At 42.2% G+C, this 13911-nt stretch overlaps 1 protein-coding gene across 2 annotated transcripts in view; it reads right to left on the bottom strand.

The window, feature by feature from the left end:
- Positions 1-13911, bottom strand: part of LOC309555194 (tetratricopeptide repeat protein 24-like) — a gene marked incomplete at its 3' end in the record, with an annotated part of 114990 nt that overhangs the window by 53324 nt on the left and 47755 nt on the right. For both annotated transcript variants that reach the window (XM_082257051.1, XM_082257050.1), the window contains exons 3-4: positions 9606-9821; positions 3041-3169 (exon numbers count right to left, since the gene is read on the bottom strand). In XM_082257051.1, coding sequence (XP_082113177.1) covers positions 3041-3169; positions 9606-9821 — 345 coding nt within the window. The remainder of the gene's footprint in view (positions 1-3040; positions 3170-9605; positions 9822-13911) is intronic.

The raw sequence follows: 13911 nt of genomic DNA, 5'->3' as shown, positions 1-13911 counted from the left end.
GCATTTACTAACAAAGGGAAAGATTTTTGTCATTTTTGGTGTTTTTTTTTTTAACGAGTAATGGCGGCGATCTGCGATTTTTTTTGCGGTACTGCGACATTGCGGCGGACAGATCGGACCCTTGACTGACATTTTTGACACTTTTGGGGGTACCAGTGACATTACTGCAGTAATCAGTGCTATATATATGCACTGTTACTGCAAAAATGACACTGGCAGGGAAGGGGTTAACAGTATTGGACAGGGAGGGGTTAAGTGTGTCCTAGGGGCGTGATTCTAACTGTGTAGGGACAGGTCTACTAGTGTAAAAACAAAGATCAACAGTTCTACATAGTAGAACTGTTTGATCTTCACTTTTACACAGGGAGAACTGACAGGTGGCTTGTTTACACAAGCCGCTCTGTCTTTCTCCCGCTGTAGCGGCGATCGTAGTGTGACCGGCGGACATCGGGTCCGCCAGTCACACTCCCGCACTCCTCCGTGAACGAGCCGAGGCGGGCGCGCGCCTCAGCGGGCGCGCGCCCGCCCGCTATTGGCTCTGGAAGGAGTGACAGGCGAGCGACGTAGACCTACGTCACTCTGCCTGGCCGGGGCCGACTGCCGCAGTAAATATACTGTGCGCAGTCGGCAAGCGGTTAAAGTGGTTGTAAACATTCATCTACTGATTGTACCTATAGTTAAACCTATAATAAGGCTTAGCTATAGGTACTGTAAATATCTTCTAAGCTTGCACCGTTTAGAAGATATTTACTGTATACTGCGCTGATCATGTCATTGGTGCATGCCCTTTGAAGGAACGGCCACCCGTGCCATTTCTTCAGAGCCCTTTGCCGTGACCGGTGGCTCCCATGCGCATGAGCCACCAGGTGTCTTTGAAGTACAGGAATTCCTCGAAGCGCATCAGCCCACGGGGTGTTCAGTGACTGGTATATCTATACGTGTTGATACATTGGATGGAACTTACTGAGATCTGTGATGCATATTTTACTGTTGCTTTTGTGATTAAAATACTTACCATGTTTTTATACAATAAATTATTTAGCTCGAGATAATGCACTAGGTCGGTGCACCCCCTGTGTGTTTTGTATAGGGGTGAAGATGGATGCAGCCTTCAGAGGGAATGACGAGGGCTTCGTTTACAGGTAAGTGTCACATAATGTGCTAGTAATGCAAACTAATAATAGTAATTGCTAGTATAGTAATAGTATTGTATAGTAATACAATAGTAATAAATAAATAGTAAATAGTAATGTGCTAAATAAGTAATAAATAGTAATAAATAAATAAGTAATAAATAAATAAATAAGTAATAAATAGTAATAAATAAATAGTAAATAGTAAATAGTAATGTGCTAGTAATGCAAACTAATAATAACTAGTTTGCATAATGCAAACTAGCACATTATGTCTTTACTTTGTAGGTAAAAGAAAAGAAAAAAAAATAGCAGACTTTATTTCCTCTTTAACCACTTCCCGCCCGCCCTATTACAAAATGACGGCGGGAATGTGGTTGAGTTATCCTGACCGGACGTCATATGACGGCGGCAGGATAACACCGCTCTGGGCGCCCCCCCGGGGGCGCGCAGAGCGGCGATCGGTGATGCGAGGTGTCAGTCTGACACCCTGCACCTCCGATCTCGGTAAAGATCCTCTGACGGAGGCTCTTTACCATGTGATCAGCCGTGTCCAATCACGGCTGGTCACATAGTAAAACAGGAACAGCCGTTGATCGACTTTCCTTAGTTCGTGCCTGACAGGCACGAGTAAAGGAGCGCCGATCGGCGGCTCCCCTGACAGGGGAGGGGTCGGCACTGGTAATCAGATCATTGATTACCAGTGCAGACCCTCGGGGGGGGGGATGCCACTAGAACCACCAGGGATGCCCACTATGACCCCAGGGATGCCCACTATGACCCCAGGGATGCCCACTATGGCCACCAGGGATGGCAATCAGGGCTCAGGGAGCCCCCCATTGCCCTCCCCATCAGTGATGCCCACCAGTGTCCTCCCTATCAGTGCTGCCCACAAGTGCCCATCATTGCCATCCTTTAGTGTCGCCCACCAGTGCCCATTATTGCCCACCAGTGCCGCCTATCAGTGCCCATTAGTGCCCATCAGTGCCGACCGTCAGTGCCGATCAGTGCCGCCCATCAGTGCCCACCAGTGCTGCCTATCAGTGCCCATTAGTGCCCGTCAGTGCCACCTATCAGTGCCCGTCAGTGCCGCCTATCAGTGCCCATCAATGCTGCCTATCAGTGCCCAGCAGTGCCGCCTATCAGTGCCCACCAATGCTGCATATCAGTGCTACCTATCAGTGCCACATATCAGTGCCTATCAGTGCCGCCTATCAGTGCCACCTATCAGTGCCGCCTATCAGTGCCGCCTCATCAGTGCCACCCCATCAGTGCCACCCCATCAGTGCCACCCCATCATTGCCTCCTCATCAGTGCCTGTCAGTGCAGTCTCATCAGTGCTCATCAGTGCAGGAAAAAACTTATTTATTTACAAAATTGTATAACATAAACAAAAAAACTTTTTTTTTTTTTCAAACTTTTCTGTCTTTTTTTATTTGTTTAGCAAAAAGTAAAAATCGCACAGGTGATCAAATACCACCAAAAGAAAGCTCTATTTGTGGGGGGAAAATGATATAAATTTGGTGTAAGTACAGTGTTGCATGACCGCGCAATTGTCATTCAAAATGCAACAGCGCTAAAAGGGGAAAATTGGCCTGGGCGGGAAGGGAGGGAAGTGCCCTGTATTAAAGTGGTTAAGTAGAGTGGCAAATAATAAAAAACAGGTCGTATTTACAAAGAAACTTTCATTTAAAATGGACATAGCCACTCTGGATAGCGGTGAAAACCTGACATGGGGTTCTAAACTTTCACTGTTCTATCCAAAACTAAGAAAAAATGATTTTGCTGGGCACACACATTTTTAGTGAAACTAAGAATCTTCTGTTTTTAGGTAAGACTAGTGTGTGGAAGAGGGCATTATGTAATCTATATTCAGTAAAAAGTCCAGATTTCAGTTGATATTTTACCTGCATCCACAAATGCTTGGAGTGCCTGAAGGTAATAGAACTCTGCAAAGTCATAGTTCTTTAGCTGGCTATAGGCAAAAGCCAAGTTACATAGGCACTGCCCTTGTGCATTCCTTTCACCCAGAGAACCTGCAACACATAAAAGGTACAAATGACACAGATCCACAGGAAAGAAAAGATGAGCTAGAATACCTAAGAGGAATATGGTAAACATAACTTGAAAAAAATATTTCACATAAAAGGGAAGAGCAATAAAATAGGTATGTTTATTATAAAACATAATACACCATTTCAAGAAATTACTAAAAAAAACGTTAGATTGGCTCTGGCGAAGGCAAATTCCATTCGAAGGTGATTGTTGAGCAAGAGAATGGTGTCCGCTGGTGTGGGGGGTTTCGGTGATTTCCAGGCTCTCGCCAGTGCTACTAAAAAAAGTGTTAAAATACCAAAAAAAAAAAAAAATGTGTTAACAAAACATATCTTTATTATTGACTTTTATATTTATGCACAGACACTTTGAGGCAGAGGCGTAACTAGAACCTTCAGGGCCCCGGTGCAAGAAACCATGAAGGGCCCCTCGGACCCATGGCCGGGGCCCTTCCCTTCAAGCCTGGGGCTCTTCCCACTGATCTTTGGACCCTTTACTCTCATTGCGGTGCCCTTTATTACGGACCCTTTCACAAGTCCTGCAAAGACAGCAGAGGACAAGTGAACTGGATGGGAGGAGTGGCGGGGGCAGCATACAGAAGAACCAATCTCCTTAATTTTCCTCCTGCAGCTACAGGGGGAAAAAGGAGGACAGTGATTTCTCTACATGCTGCCCCTCCTATCCAGGTGTACTGGGGAGCTGCGCAGGCCCCCTGGAGCATGGGGCCCAGTTGCAATTGCACCCCCTGCAACCCCTGTAGTTACGCCCCTGCTTTGAGGCAAAGAACAGCCACTTTGCTCCTGTTGGGTCTGAGCCTATCCATAAATATTACCACAGCTTGGCTACAATTACCCATTAAAGATTTCCTTTACCTGGGTGCTGTTAACCCAGTCTCACTTTAGCCTTGTTCAAGTGATCTTTAGTGTGCTTCTTCAATGGAGATGCACAGACTTTCTGCAGAAACTGTCCCCACCAAATGGTTTTCTTGTTGTGCATATAAGCTGTGGCCCCTTTCCTTACTTTAGTGAGCCCTACTCATTGCAGCCTCCAGCAGTCCTAAAGAGTAGGATTTGTTTGGAGGTCCCTCTGGCATTTGTGGGAATTGAACCAGTTTCTGGATATTGGCCCTTGGTACAGCAGATTAGCAGAGGAAAGGGGGGAGGGGGAGGTCAAAGTTCTGATTTCACCCCAAAAGTTCCTAGTCACACTCACACAGGTTCCATTTCTTTGGTCATAGGCTGGACAGGGGTGCTTGGTATTTTTTTTTATATGAAAGGCCTATACTACACATGTGGTTCAAGGTACCTAGGTGGCCAGGTGCAGCGGAATAACCCTCATAGTCACTGCCAACCAACTGACACACCATCACCGATTCTTTACCACCGCTACCGTGGATCCATTTGCTAACTGGGGATTCTCCAGGTATTTGCTGTGCACATTGTAGGGCCACCTTGCTGTTGTCCAACTGTCTGCAACCATGAACCATTTATGCCCACTTTACATGCAGTTATCTTCACCACACAAAATGTAAGGTGGTCTGTCTTTTTATAATTCTTTACTAAAGGTAAACTTTAGTTTCAAACATTTGGAAGTGTAAACATGGACCAAAACGTCTCTTCTCTCTGCCCAGAATTGAACCTAGAACTAATTCCTCCCTCTGCTTAAATAGTAGAGGGTCAGGACCTACATGAACAGACAGACACACTCCCAGGAAGGCAGGATAAACTACAGGTAGTAATCCCTTGTTATAGGTTCTCTTAGGAATAAATGGTGCCACAGCATGTATGCACATGAAAAAGAGTAAACTTTTGGGAGAAAGTCTGTGGTGCTCCAGGTGGAGCAGAACAGTGAAGATTGCTGGAAAGGTACGTCTAAGGCTGACCATACATGTTCAATTCCCTTGTACAATTTTCTTTTAGATTTACCAAAAACCATATAATATGAGGTCAAACAAACTAAACAACTTTCAATTGTATCCAATTAGGCAGGCCCTTGCACTACATAGTTTAAGGTAAATCGTACAAGAAAATGTAACATGTATGGCCAGCCTTAGACTGGGTCAGCAGAGAGTGTTATATCAGCCCAGCCCAATTCCCCTCTGTAAACTACAGAACACCTCCCCCTTATGTTAAAGTCAATGTCTAAGTACTGAAAAAGGCCCATCCTATCTATCAAATCCTTCTATTTAAAAATGTCTTCATGGTAGTTAACCAGGCTTCCTGTACATTAGGCAAATGCTGTGATCGATAGCAGAGTCCTGAAGATCTCTGCTTACTTTGTGCAGTGATGTCGGTAGCAAGTCCATCCATCATTCCTGACCACCTTTCTTTACCACCTCTTTTGAGTTTGACAGAAGATAGCACACAGATTCACTGTAGTCAGGAAGGGGGGGGGGTAGTAAATAGAATATAAAATATGAATGGGTTGAGCATAAAATTCACTAGCAAAGGCTTTATTTCTTACTGAAAACTACCATTCTGGTACAAAAAGGTGAACTAAGACTTTCAGATGAGGAAAGGTAGAGATGTTTTATAGTCCAAACTAACACATTTACTGTCCTAGGATGACAAAGATATGCTATGGTGAATGAGAATTGTCAATCCTTGGACAAATAGCTCAGCAGATGAAAAATAAGAGAAGAAACTCTGAAAAAAAAATAAAAAATAAAACAGCCACCTTATAAAAAGAATGCAGTTACACCAACAATGACAACAAGAGAGTGCTGAATGGACCCAAGATTTTTCAAGTCTTGACAAAGGGCCACACCCAAAACACGTTGTCAAGACAACAAGTGATGACAGTGACCTCCTCCTGTCTCTTCCTTCCCCATCCGCGCTTCACCAGCGGCTCAAGTCTTGCTCCAGACGGTCACTTCTCGAGGGTCTGATGTCACGCTCGGGCTGTTTTCCCACTGTATACATAGCTGCTGGTTGGCTCCACTGGCTCCCTCAGGAGCTCCACTGGTTGGTACATCTCCTGCCTTCCTTCTGCCTGGCAGAGTGTGGTCCTTCTCCCATCTCTGTGACACACCCGCCTGTATTCCATTCTATTGCCATTTCCATAGCTTGGAGAAGATTACGGCCGCCTGCACCGCAACACCGCCCTGGCTGGTCATGGTACACTGGCAGAACGCCAGAGGGGATCCATCCTGTGAGTTTTTACCCATCAGGGTTTAAAAGTGCGGGTCAAGGGAGTTTGTGCATGGTTTATCACTGTCCTGCATCATGGATGCATGAATTAATTATGGAATTATCCCCAAATAAACTTTTCAATGTTTGGATTTTTTACACAATGTCATCTGCATTCATTTACATTGTTCTATATCATCATTTACTATCCAGTTGGTCCATTCAGCGCCCCCTTGTGGTCATTGTTGGTGTAACTGCATGCCTCCAGCACCTTCCCTGGTGCATTACATCCACACTGCTGCTTTATGACCCCCGGGTGGCTTTTGTTTATTATTATGGAGGGAGAGCAGATCCTGTTTTCCTAGCGCAGGACCGTTTTGCTTTTATAAAAAGAATGGTAGGCTGAATATATATTAGGTTTCTATACATGGGTTTAAATAGAACTTAAGGTAATTGTAGTGTTACTAATGATGAAAAATGTTGGCTTTGCCTATGCTGTCTACAGGAACACTTCTATTGAGGGAGATTTACTAAAACTGGTGCACAAAGAATTTGGTGCAGCTGTGAAAAGTGACCAATCAGCTTCCAGGTTTCATCGTCAAAGTCTAATTGAACAAGCTGAAGTTAGAAACTGACTGGCTACCATGCACAGCTGCACCAGATTGTGTGTGCACCAGTTTAAGTAAATCTCCCCCACTGCATCTAATGGTAAACCCACCCCCGACTCTATCAATACTTGGTACCTTGGTACTGGTTGTTATCAGAACACCTCTGTGACAGTGGAGTGATATTCAGCACAGCCTCAATCCATTTCAAGGGCTTTTTTTTAGTGCACGTGATCAATGCAGTATTCCAGTTGTTCAATGATCCTATCATTTTTCACCTACTTATTCAATAAAGCAGCCTCAGGAGTAAATATTTAGGCTGCATTCACACCTGGGCGTTTTGAATTGTGGGCAGGTTTGCTGTGATTCTGCCCGCAGTTTCAAAACATCCAGGTGTGAATGACAAATCCCACAACACACATTTCAGATACCTTTCATTTAATGGCACCTAATGGCACTGAATGGAAGTTAATGCGGTGCGGTTCTGCCATGATTGTGGAATGATAAATCACGCTGTAATCATGGTGAACCTCATCGAGTCACCCAAAAGAAGCTGCTGAACTTTTTTTGGGTGACGAACTTCATGTCATGCGCTTTGCCGTGATTGCAGCATGATTTATTGCTCGACAATCGAGGCAGAACCGCACTGCGTTTTAGGTGCCATTCAAATTAATGCCATCTGAAATGTGTGTTGTGCAATTTGTCATTCACACCTAAGAGTTTTTGAATTGCAGGCAGAATTGCAGCAAACTTGCCCGTGATTTAAAATGAGCAAGTGTGAATGCAGCAGACAATGCAGTGACCATTAGAGAGTATTATATATATATATATATATATATATATATATATATATATATATATATATATACCTACGCTAATGCGGGTGTGCTATACAGGTGGATAAATAACGAAACAAACTGAAAATAAGTGAATAATTAAACTAAATAAAGTTTTATTCGGTGATTCGGTGAGGTCGCTGCTCCTTTGAAAGGTGTAGTGCCTTTAAATCATGTGCATATGTGTAAAGAGCGCTCCCACTGATATTCTGATTAAATACTATTATCAATAAACATAAATCAATCTCAAACATATCATTAAACTCAAATCTTCAGTAAATCAAATGTCCAAAAAAGTCCATCATTATATCATTATAGGTGATCTTCTTAGAAAATATTAAGTTTCCTTCTTGACTTAAAGTGCTGTAGAGCCAAGTTCTATAAACATAAATTGGTGCAATCCGTGCTCCCCTCCTGTGTACCCACTCACTCACCAGCTGCCACAGGCTCCCATGACAGAAGTCATTTGTGTTTATAAACACAATATCTTTTCTTTATGGAATTCCGTTTATTTAGGCATAATGAAAACGAGGTATTCCATTCACATGAGAATATAGTTCAGGCATAAAAACTGGAACCGGAAGTGCGCCGCGACTTGCATGTCACCGGCTGGATCTGACGTCACCACTCGCGGTCATCTGACATGTTTCGTCCTTCCCATGGGACTTTATCAAAGGTTATAACCTTTGATAATGTCTCGTGGGGGAGGGGGATGAAACGTGTCACTTGACCGCGGTTGGTGACGTCAGATCACCGCGGGTGGGGAGGTCAGATCTGTCCGTTGACACGCAAGTCGCAGCGCACTTCCGGTTCTGGTTTTTATGCCTGTACTATATTCTCATGTGAGTGGAATACCTTGTTTTTTATGCCTAAATAAAAGCAATTATGCTATATATTCTTCCCTTTCTTTACCATTAATACCACATATGATTAAACCTTCATCTGCAAATAGGAAGCCAAGTTGTAGGACTGCAAAGCTCAGCATTTTGAGACAATTTATAAAGTGCAAATTACTTCTGTTGTGGGACTCTGTGGCAGTTGGTGAGTGAATAGGCACACAGGAGAGGAGCACAAATTGCACCAATTTATGTTTACAGCACTTGGCATTAAAGCACTTTAAGTCATGATGGAATCTTAAAATTTCTTAAGAAGATCACCTATAATGATGGACCTTTTTGGACATTTGATTTATTGAAGATATGAGTTTAATGATATGTTTATGAGATTGATTTATGTATAGTGATAATAGTATTTAATCAAAATATCAGTGAGAGCGCTCTTTACACATATGCAAATGCAGTGACCATACCAATCACATAATCTCATCATATTTACAGTAAGTGAAATTGCTAAAAGGTGACTTTTGATTGCTTTCGGTATAAATTAAATAAATCTAAAGAGTATCCTTTGAGGGTTTGAGTTTTCCCAAGTGAATGATGAGCAACCCTTGTACAATACATTACAGTAGGATTTTCTGTTTAGTCTCTCAAGCCAATGGCTGCCAAAGAATTTAATGTAGTTTGTATGCAAATAGCTACTGTATCAAAGAAAAAAACGAAACAAATGCCTTCTATTTTATTTATTTTTGTAATGACGACAGATTACGTATAGAAATCCACACTCATTTCAATTCGTATCTGCAGGTTAGATGGTTTCAGCCAGCTGAAATGTATTTATTTCAGGACATATAATTCCATTTTTAGTGGTAGTAAATCACTTTAAAACCATAATATAAAACATTGTTTATCGTCCAGTTACTCAAGTAAAAGGAAAGAGCTATTTAATGGAAATATCGATTGATCTGGAAGACTGCTCTAATTAATACACGTAATGAATATGATACCTTACCATACATATCTGCTGCTTCTGCATGACTCCGGAGAGATTTTTCATATTGGTAAAGAGCATTGTCAACAGCTCCCAGGTTCTGCAGTAATACAGCCATTTTTCTTATAGAAAATTGTTTTCCGCTACACAGATTCAGACTTTCTGTAAAGCACTTTTCAGCTTCACTAAAACATTTCAATTCAGCATAATGAAGGCCAACATGGTTATAAAGTGTCCCTAAAAACAGAAGGCAGAAAAAATAAAGCATATTCATGTGTATCAAGGCAGAACTGAGACTAAAACCAAAGTATGCTCAGCATATCAATGTCAATCTATTCCATCCATCCATCCGTTCCATCCATTGTTCACTTAAAGTGTGTTTAGTTACTAAACATTGAAATGGTATTCTATTAAAAGCAGACATACCCTATATTGTCAAAAGTATTGGGGCGCCTGCTTTTACACGCACATGAACTTTAACGGCATCCCAGTCTTAGTTCGTGAGGTTCAATATTGAGTTGGCCCACCCTTTGCAGCTATCACAGCTTCAACTCTTCTGGGAAGGCTGTCCACAAGGTTTAGGAAAGTGTCTATGGGAATGTTTGACCTTTATTCCAGAAGCACATTTGTGAGGTCAGGCTTTGATGTTGGACGATAAGGTCTGGCTCTAATACATGCCAAAGGTGTACTATCGGGGTGAGGTCAGGATTCCAAGCAGGCCAGTCAAATTCATCCACCCCAAACTCGCTCATACATGTCTTTATGAACCTTGCTTTGTGCATTGGTTCAAATCATTTAGTGGAGAGGTTGTTATGATGTGGGGTTGTTTTTCAGGGGTTGGGCTTGGCCCCTTAGTTCCAGTGAAGGGAATCCTTAAGGCGTCCGCATACCAAGACATTTTGGACAACTTTATGCTCCCAACTAAAATTACCCCTGTTATAGTCACCACTCGTTCTTTCACAATTAGCTATCTTAAATGTAACAGCTTCAACTCTTCTGGGAAGGCTGTCCACAAGATTTAGGAGTGTGTATATGGTAATGTTTGACCATTCTTCCAAAAGTGCACTCGTGAGGACAGGCACTGATGTTACATAGTTTGTGAGGTTAAAAAAAGACATCAGTCCATCCAGTTCAACACATGTGTGTGTGTGTTTGCTGTTAACCGTACATTGTATACCCCTGTATGTTGTGGTCTTTAAGGTGGCCATCTAATAGTTTTTTGAAACTATCGATGCTCCCTGCCGATACTACTACTTGTGGAAGAGAATTCCACATCCTTACTGCTCTGACAGTAAAGAACCCTATACGTATTTTAAAGTTAAACCGTTTTTCCTGTAGTTTTAGTGAGTGGCCACGTGTCTTATTGTATTCCCTTTCTCTGAATAGTTTGTTCCCTATGCTAGGGTCATCACCAGTACAGTATTTGTACATTGATATCATATCCCCCCTCAAGCGTCTCTTTTCCAGAGAGAAGTTCAATGCCTGCAGTCTTTCCTCATAGCTGATGTCCTCCATTCCCCTAATTATTTTTGTTGCCCTTCTCTGGACTCTCTCCAGTTCAAGTCTCCGGCTGGGGTGTCATTAAAGTTCATGTGCATGTAAAGGCAATCGTTCCAATACTTTTGGCAATATGTTAATGCCACTATGTTAACCTCCCTGGCGGTATGATTATGTCAGGAATTACATACCAAAAGCGGTACAATTGTTTTCATGGAAATTTGGTGTTATGTATTATAGGCCTACAATTCTTAGTAATTACTGACTTAAACCTGACCAAAACAAGAGTCTAGTAGACATCCCAGATGTGATAAATTTGAAACACAAACGCATGAATTATAATCGAATCAATAATATAATTTTATTATTTAATATATAATATACATAATAAAATTATATTATTGATTAGATTATAATTCATGCATTATATATTATATATATATATATATATATATATATATATATAATATATATAATATATAAAATATATAATATATAAATATATAATATATATATATATATATATATATATATATATATATATATATATATATATATATATATATATATATATATATATACCGGTATATATATATATATATATATAAATATATGCATATATATATATATATATATGCATATATATATATATATATATATATATATATATATATATATATGCATATATATATATATATATATAATATAAAATGTGTTATGTGTTTGTGTTTTGTGCAAAGTTTTTTTTTTTTTGAATTTCCCTCCCAGTTCCGCTCCCATGCAGCATTGCTGCTGCAGGGAACGGAACTAGGAAGTCATCACACCGACGGAGGAGCGGCGGGACTCTCGGCTGGCGGTCACAGCAATGAGAGATCATCGCTGGATCGCCAGGATAAGGTAAGAGAACACCGCTGCGCTCTCTGCACATCCACCCCAAGCGTGACTCGGGGATACCGATCCTGACCTAAAAAATGCACCCCGAGTCACGCTCGGGATTACCGCCAGGGGGGGTTAATGCTGTACACATACATAAAATATACAGATGGGACTCCTTTTGTGTTGGTACAGTCCTGGGCACACGTGAGACAATTCTACCACAATAAATAAGTTAGTTACCCATCAGTTTTGTGCAGGAGTAAAAAGTCCCATTCCAGAAAAAAAAATTTCTGCTGAGCTTGAAAACTATGTGCTACAAACCATTACAAGGTTTCTAAATACCTATTATATAGCTTTTTATGGCAGTTGTACATGACAACTACATGTAGCACCCTCCTAGGTAGGTGCTAGAAGAGAGAGTATTACCTGGAAGATTGTCAGGTACATTTATATTGCTCTCTGCCTACCAGAGAGCAGGATCCATTGGTAGGGTCTTCTCATGGTGCTCAGGTGCAGCTTAGCTTGTCTGAAATGTTTCACACTGGTCCACTAGGGAGGCATATTGGACAGTGGGAGGAAACCTGACAAGTGAGGGCACAGGCATTATTACAGCCCTGGTGATTGGCAGAGCAAAGTGCCTCGGCTGGAGAGTGGGGTCCCATAGGGTGGTGGTGGCTGCCTCTTCTCTGTAGAGGCTTTCATGCGGCCTCCGGTGGTCGACCTGAGGGCCTGAATGTTAGAGAGGAGCTGAACCCAGAGGTCTTTCAGAGCTGATTGGAAGAGAGACACTGGAAATGATCTGATTCTGCCTACAGTGAGTAGAGATCTGTGTCATAGGGCCTTTCATGTAAAGGACCATCCCTTCAATAGAAGAGTCAGTGGATGGGTGTCAGTCAAGGGGATACTAGAGAGTGTCCTGAAGATAAAGTAGCTTGCATCAAGTCTGCTGCTAGAGAGAGTAAAGGACTTAAATCCTTCCATACAAGTGGCAGTATGGTTAAAGCAGTGTGTCTGCTTCCACAAATAACCTGATGAGGCCAAGTGAGAGTTGTCCTCATCTACTGTAATAGTTCAATTGGAGTATCCCATTATTTCCTTCTACCATCCAAGTTCCCCAATAATCACAAAACCAAATACCCTGGACTGTTTATTGAGTAATGATCAAATGGGAATTAGGATAGATGTGTGAAAAATCCCCTAGTGACTGTCTGCAGGTAATCAGAGGGAGACCCAACAGACGGGGGCAGTGCCACCAAATGATGTAACCGGGTGACCCCGCCCCTTGCCTATAAAAGAGCTGTCAAAACTCAAGAGCGTCATTCATGGAGATGCTTCTGAAGAGGCGGAAGCATCTTTGAATTTTTTTCTATTTTTGGGATGCGGTGAGCTTCATGATTGACGATGGATTTACATCGGGGGGACACTATTTTTTTATTTTTGAATAAAGGACTTGTCAAAAACTGTCTTTTTTTTTTTTTTTTTTTTACACTTTTTTGGTGAATTGGTAGGGGTATGATATAACCGATACCAATTCACATAGGTGGGCAGGATCCGGGGGCCCCCTTGTTAAAGGGGGCTTAGAGATTCCGATAAGCCTCCATGTGCAGACCCCCACAAGCACAGCCCAAGGTTGTCGGGAAGAGGCCCTTGTCCCCCTCAACATGGAGACAAGGTGCTTTGAGGGGCACCCCAAAGCACCCTCCCCATGTTGTGGGAAAGAGACCTAGTATGGTTCAGGGGGGACGCTCGCTCTTCCCCCCCCCCTATCCTGGCCTGGCATGCTCGGCTAAGGGTCTGGTACAGATTCTGGGGGGGGCCCCACGCTGTTTTTTGTTTTTTTTGGAGTGGTGTTCCCCTTAAAGTCCATACCATACTGAAGGACCTGGTATGGACTTTGAGGGGGGGGGGGGACCTATGCTGTTTTTTTTTTTCATTTTTTTTTTTTCATTTTTTT

The sequence above is a fragment of the Pelophylax lessonae genome (genome assembly GCF_965119305.1).
Source record: "Pelophylax lessonae genome assembly, chromosome: 4".
In the NCBI taxonomy this organism is placed as follows: Eukaryota; Metazoa; Chordata; class Amphibia; order Anura; family Ranidae; genus Pelophylax; species Pelophylax lessonae.
Note: the sequence above shows the minus strand (reverse complement) of the source record. Positions and strands in the feature narration are given on the sequence as shown.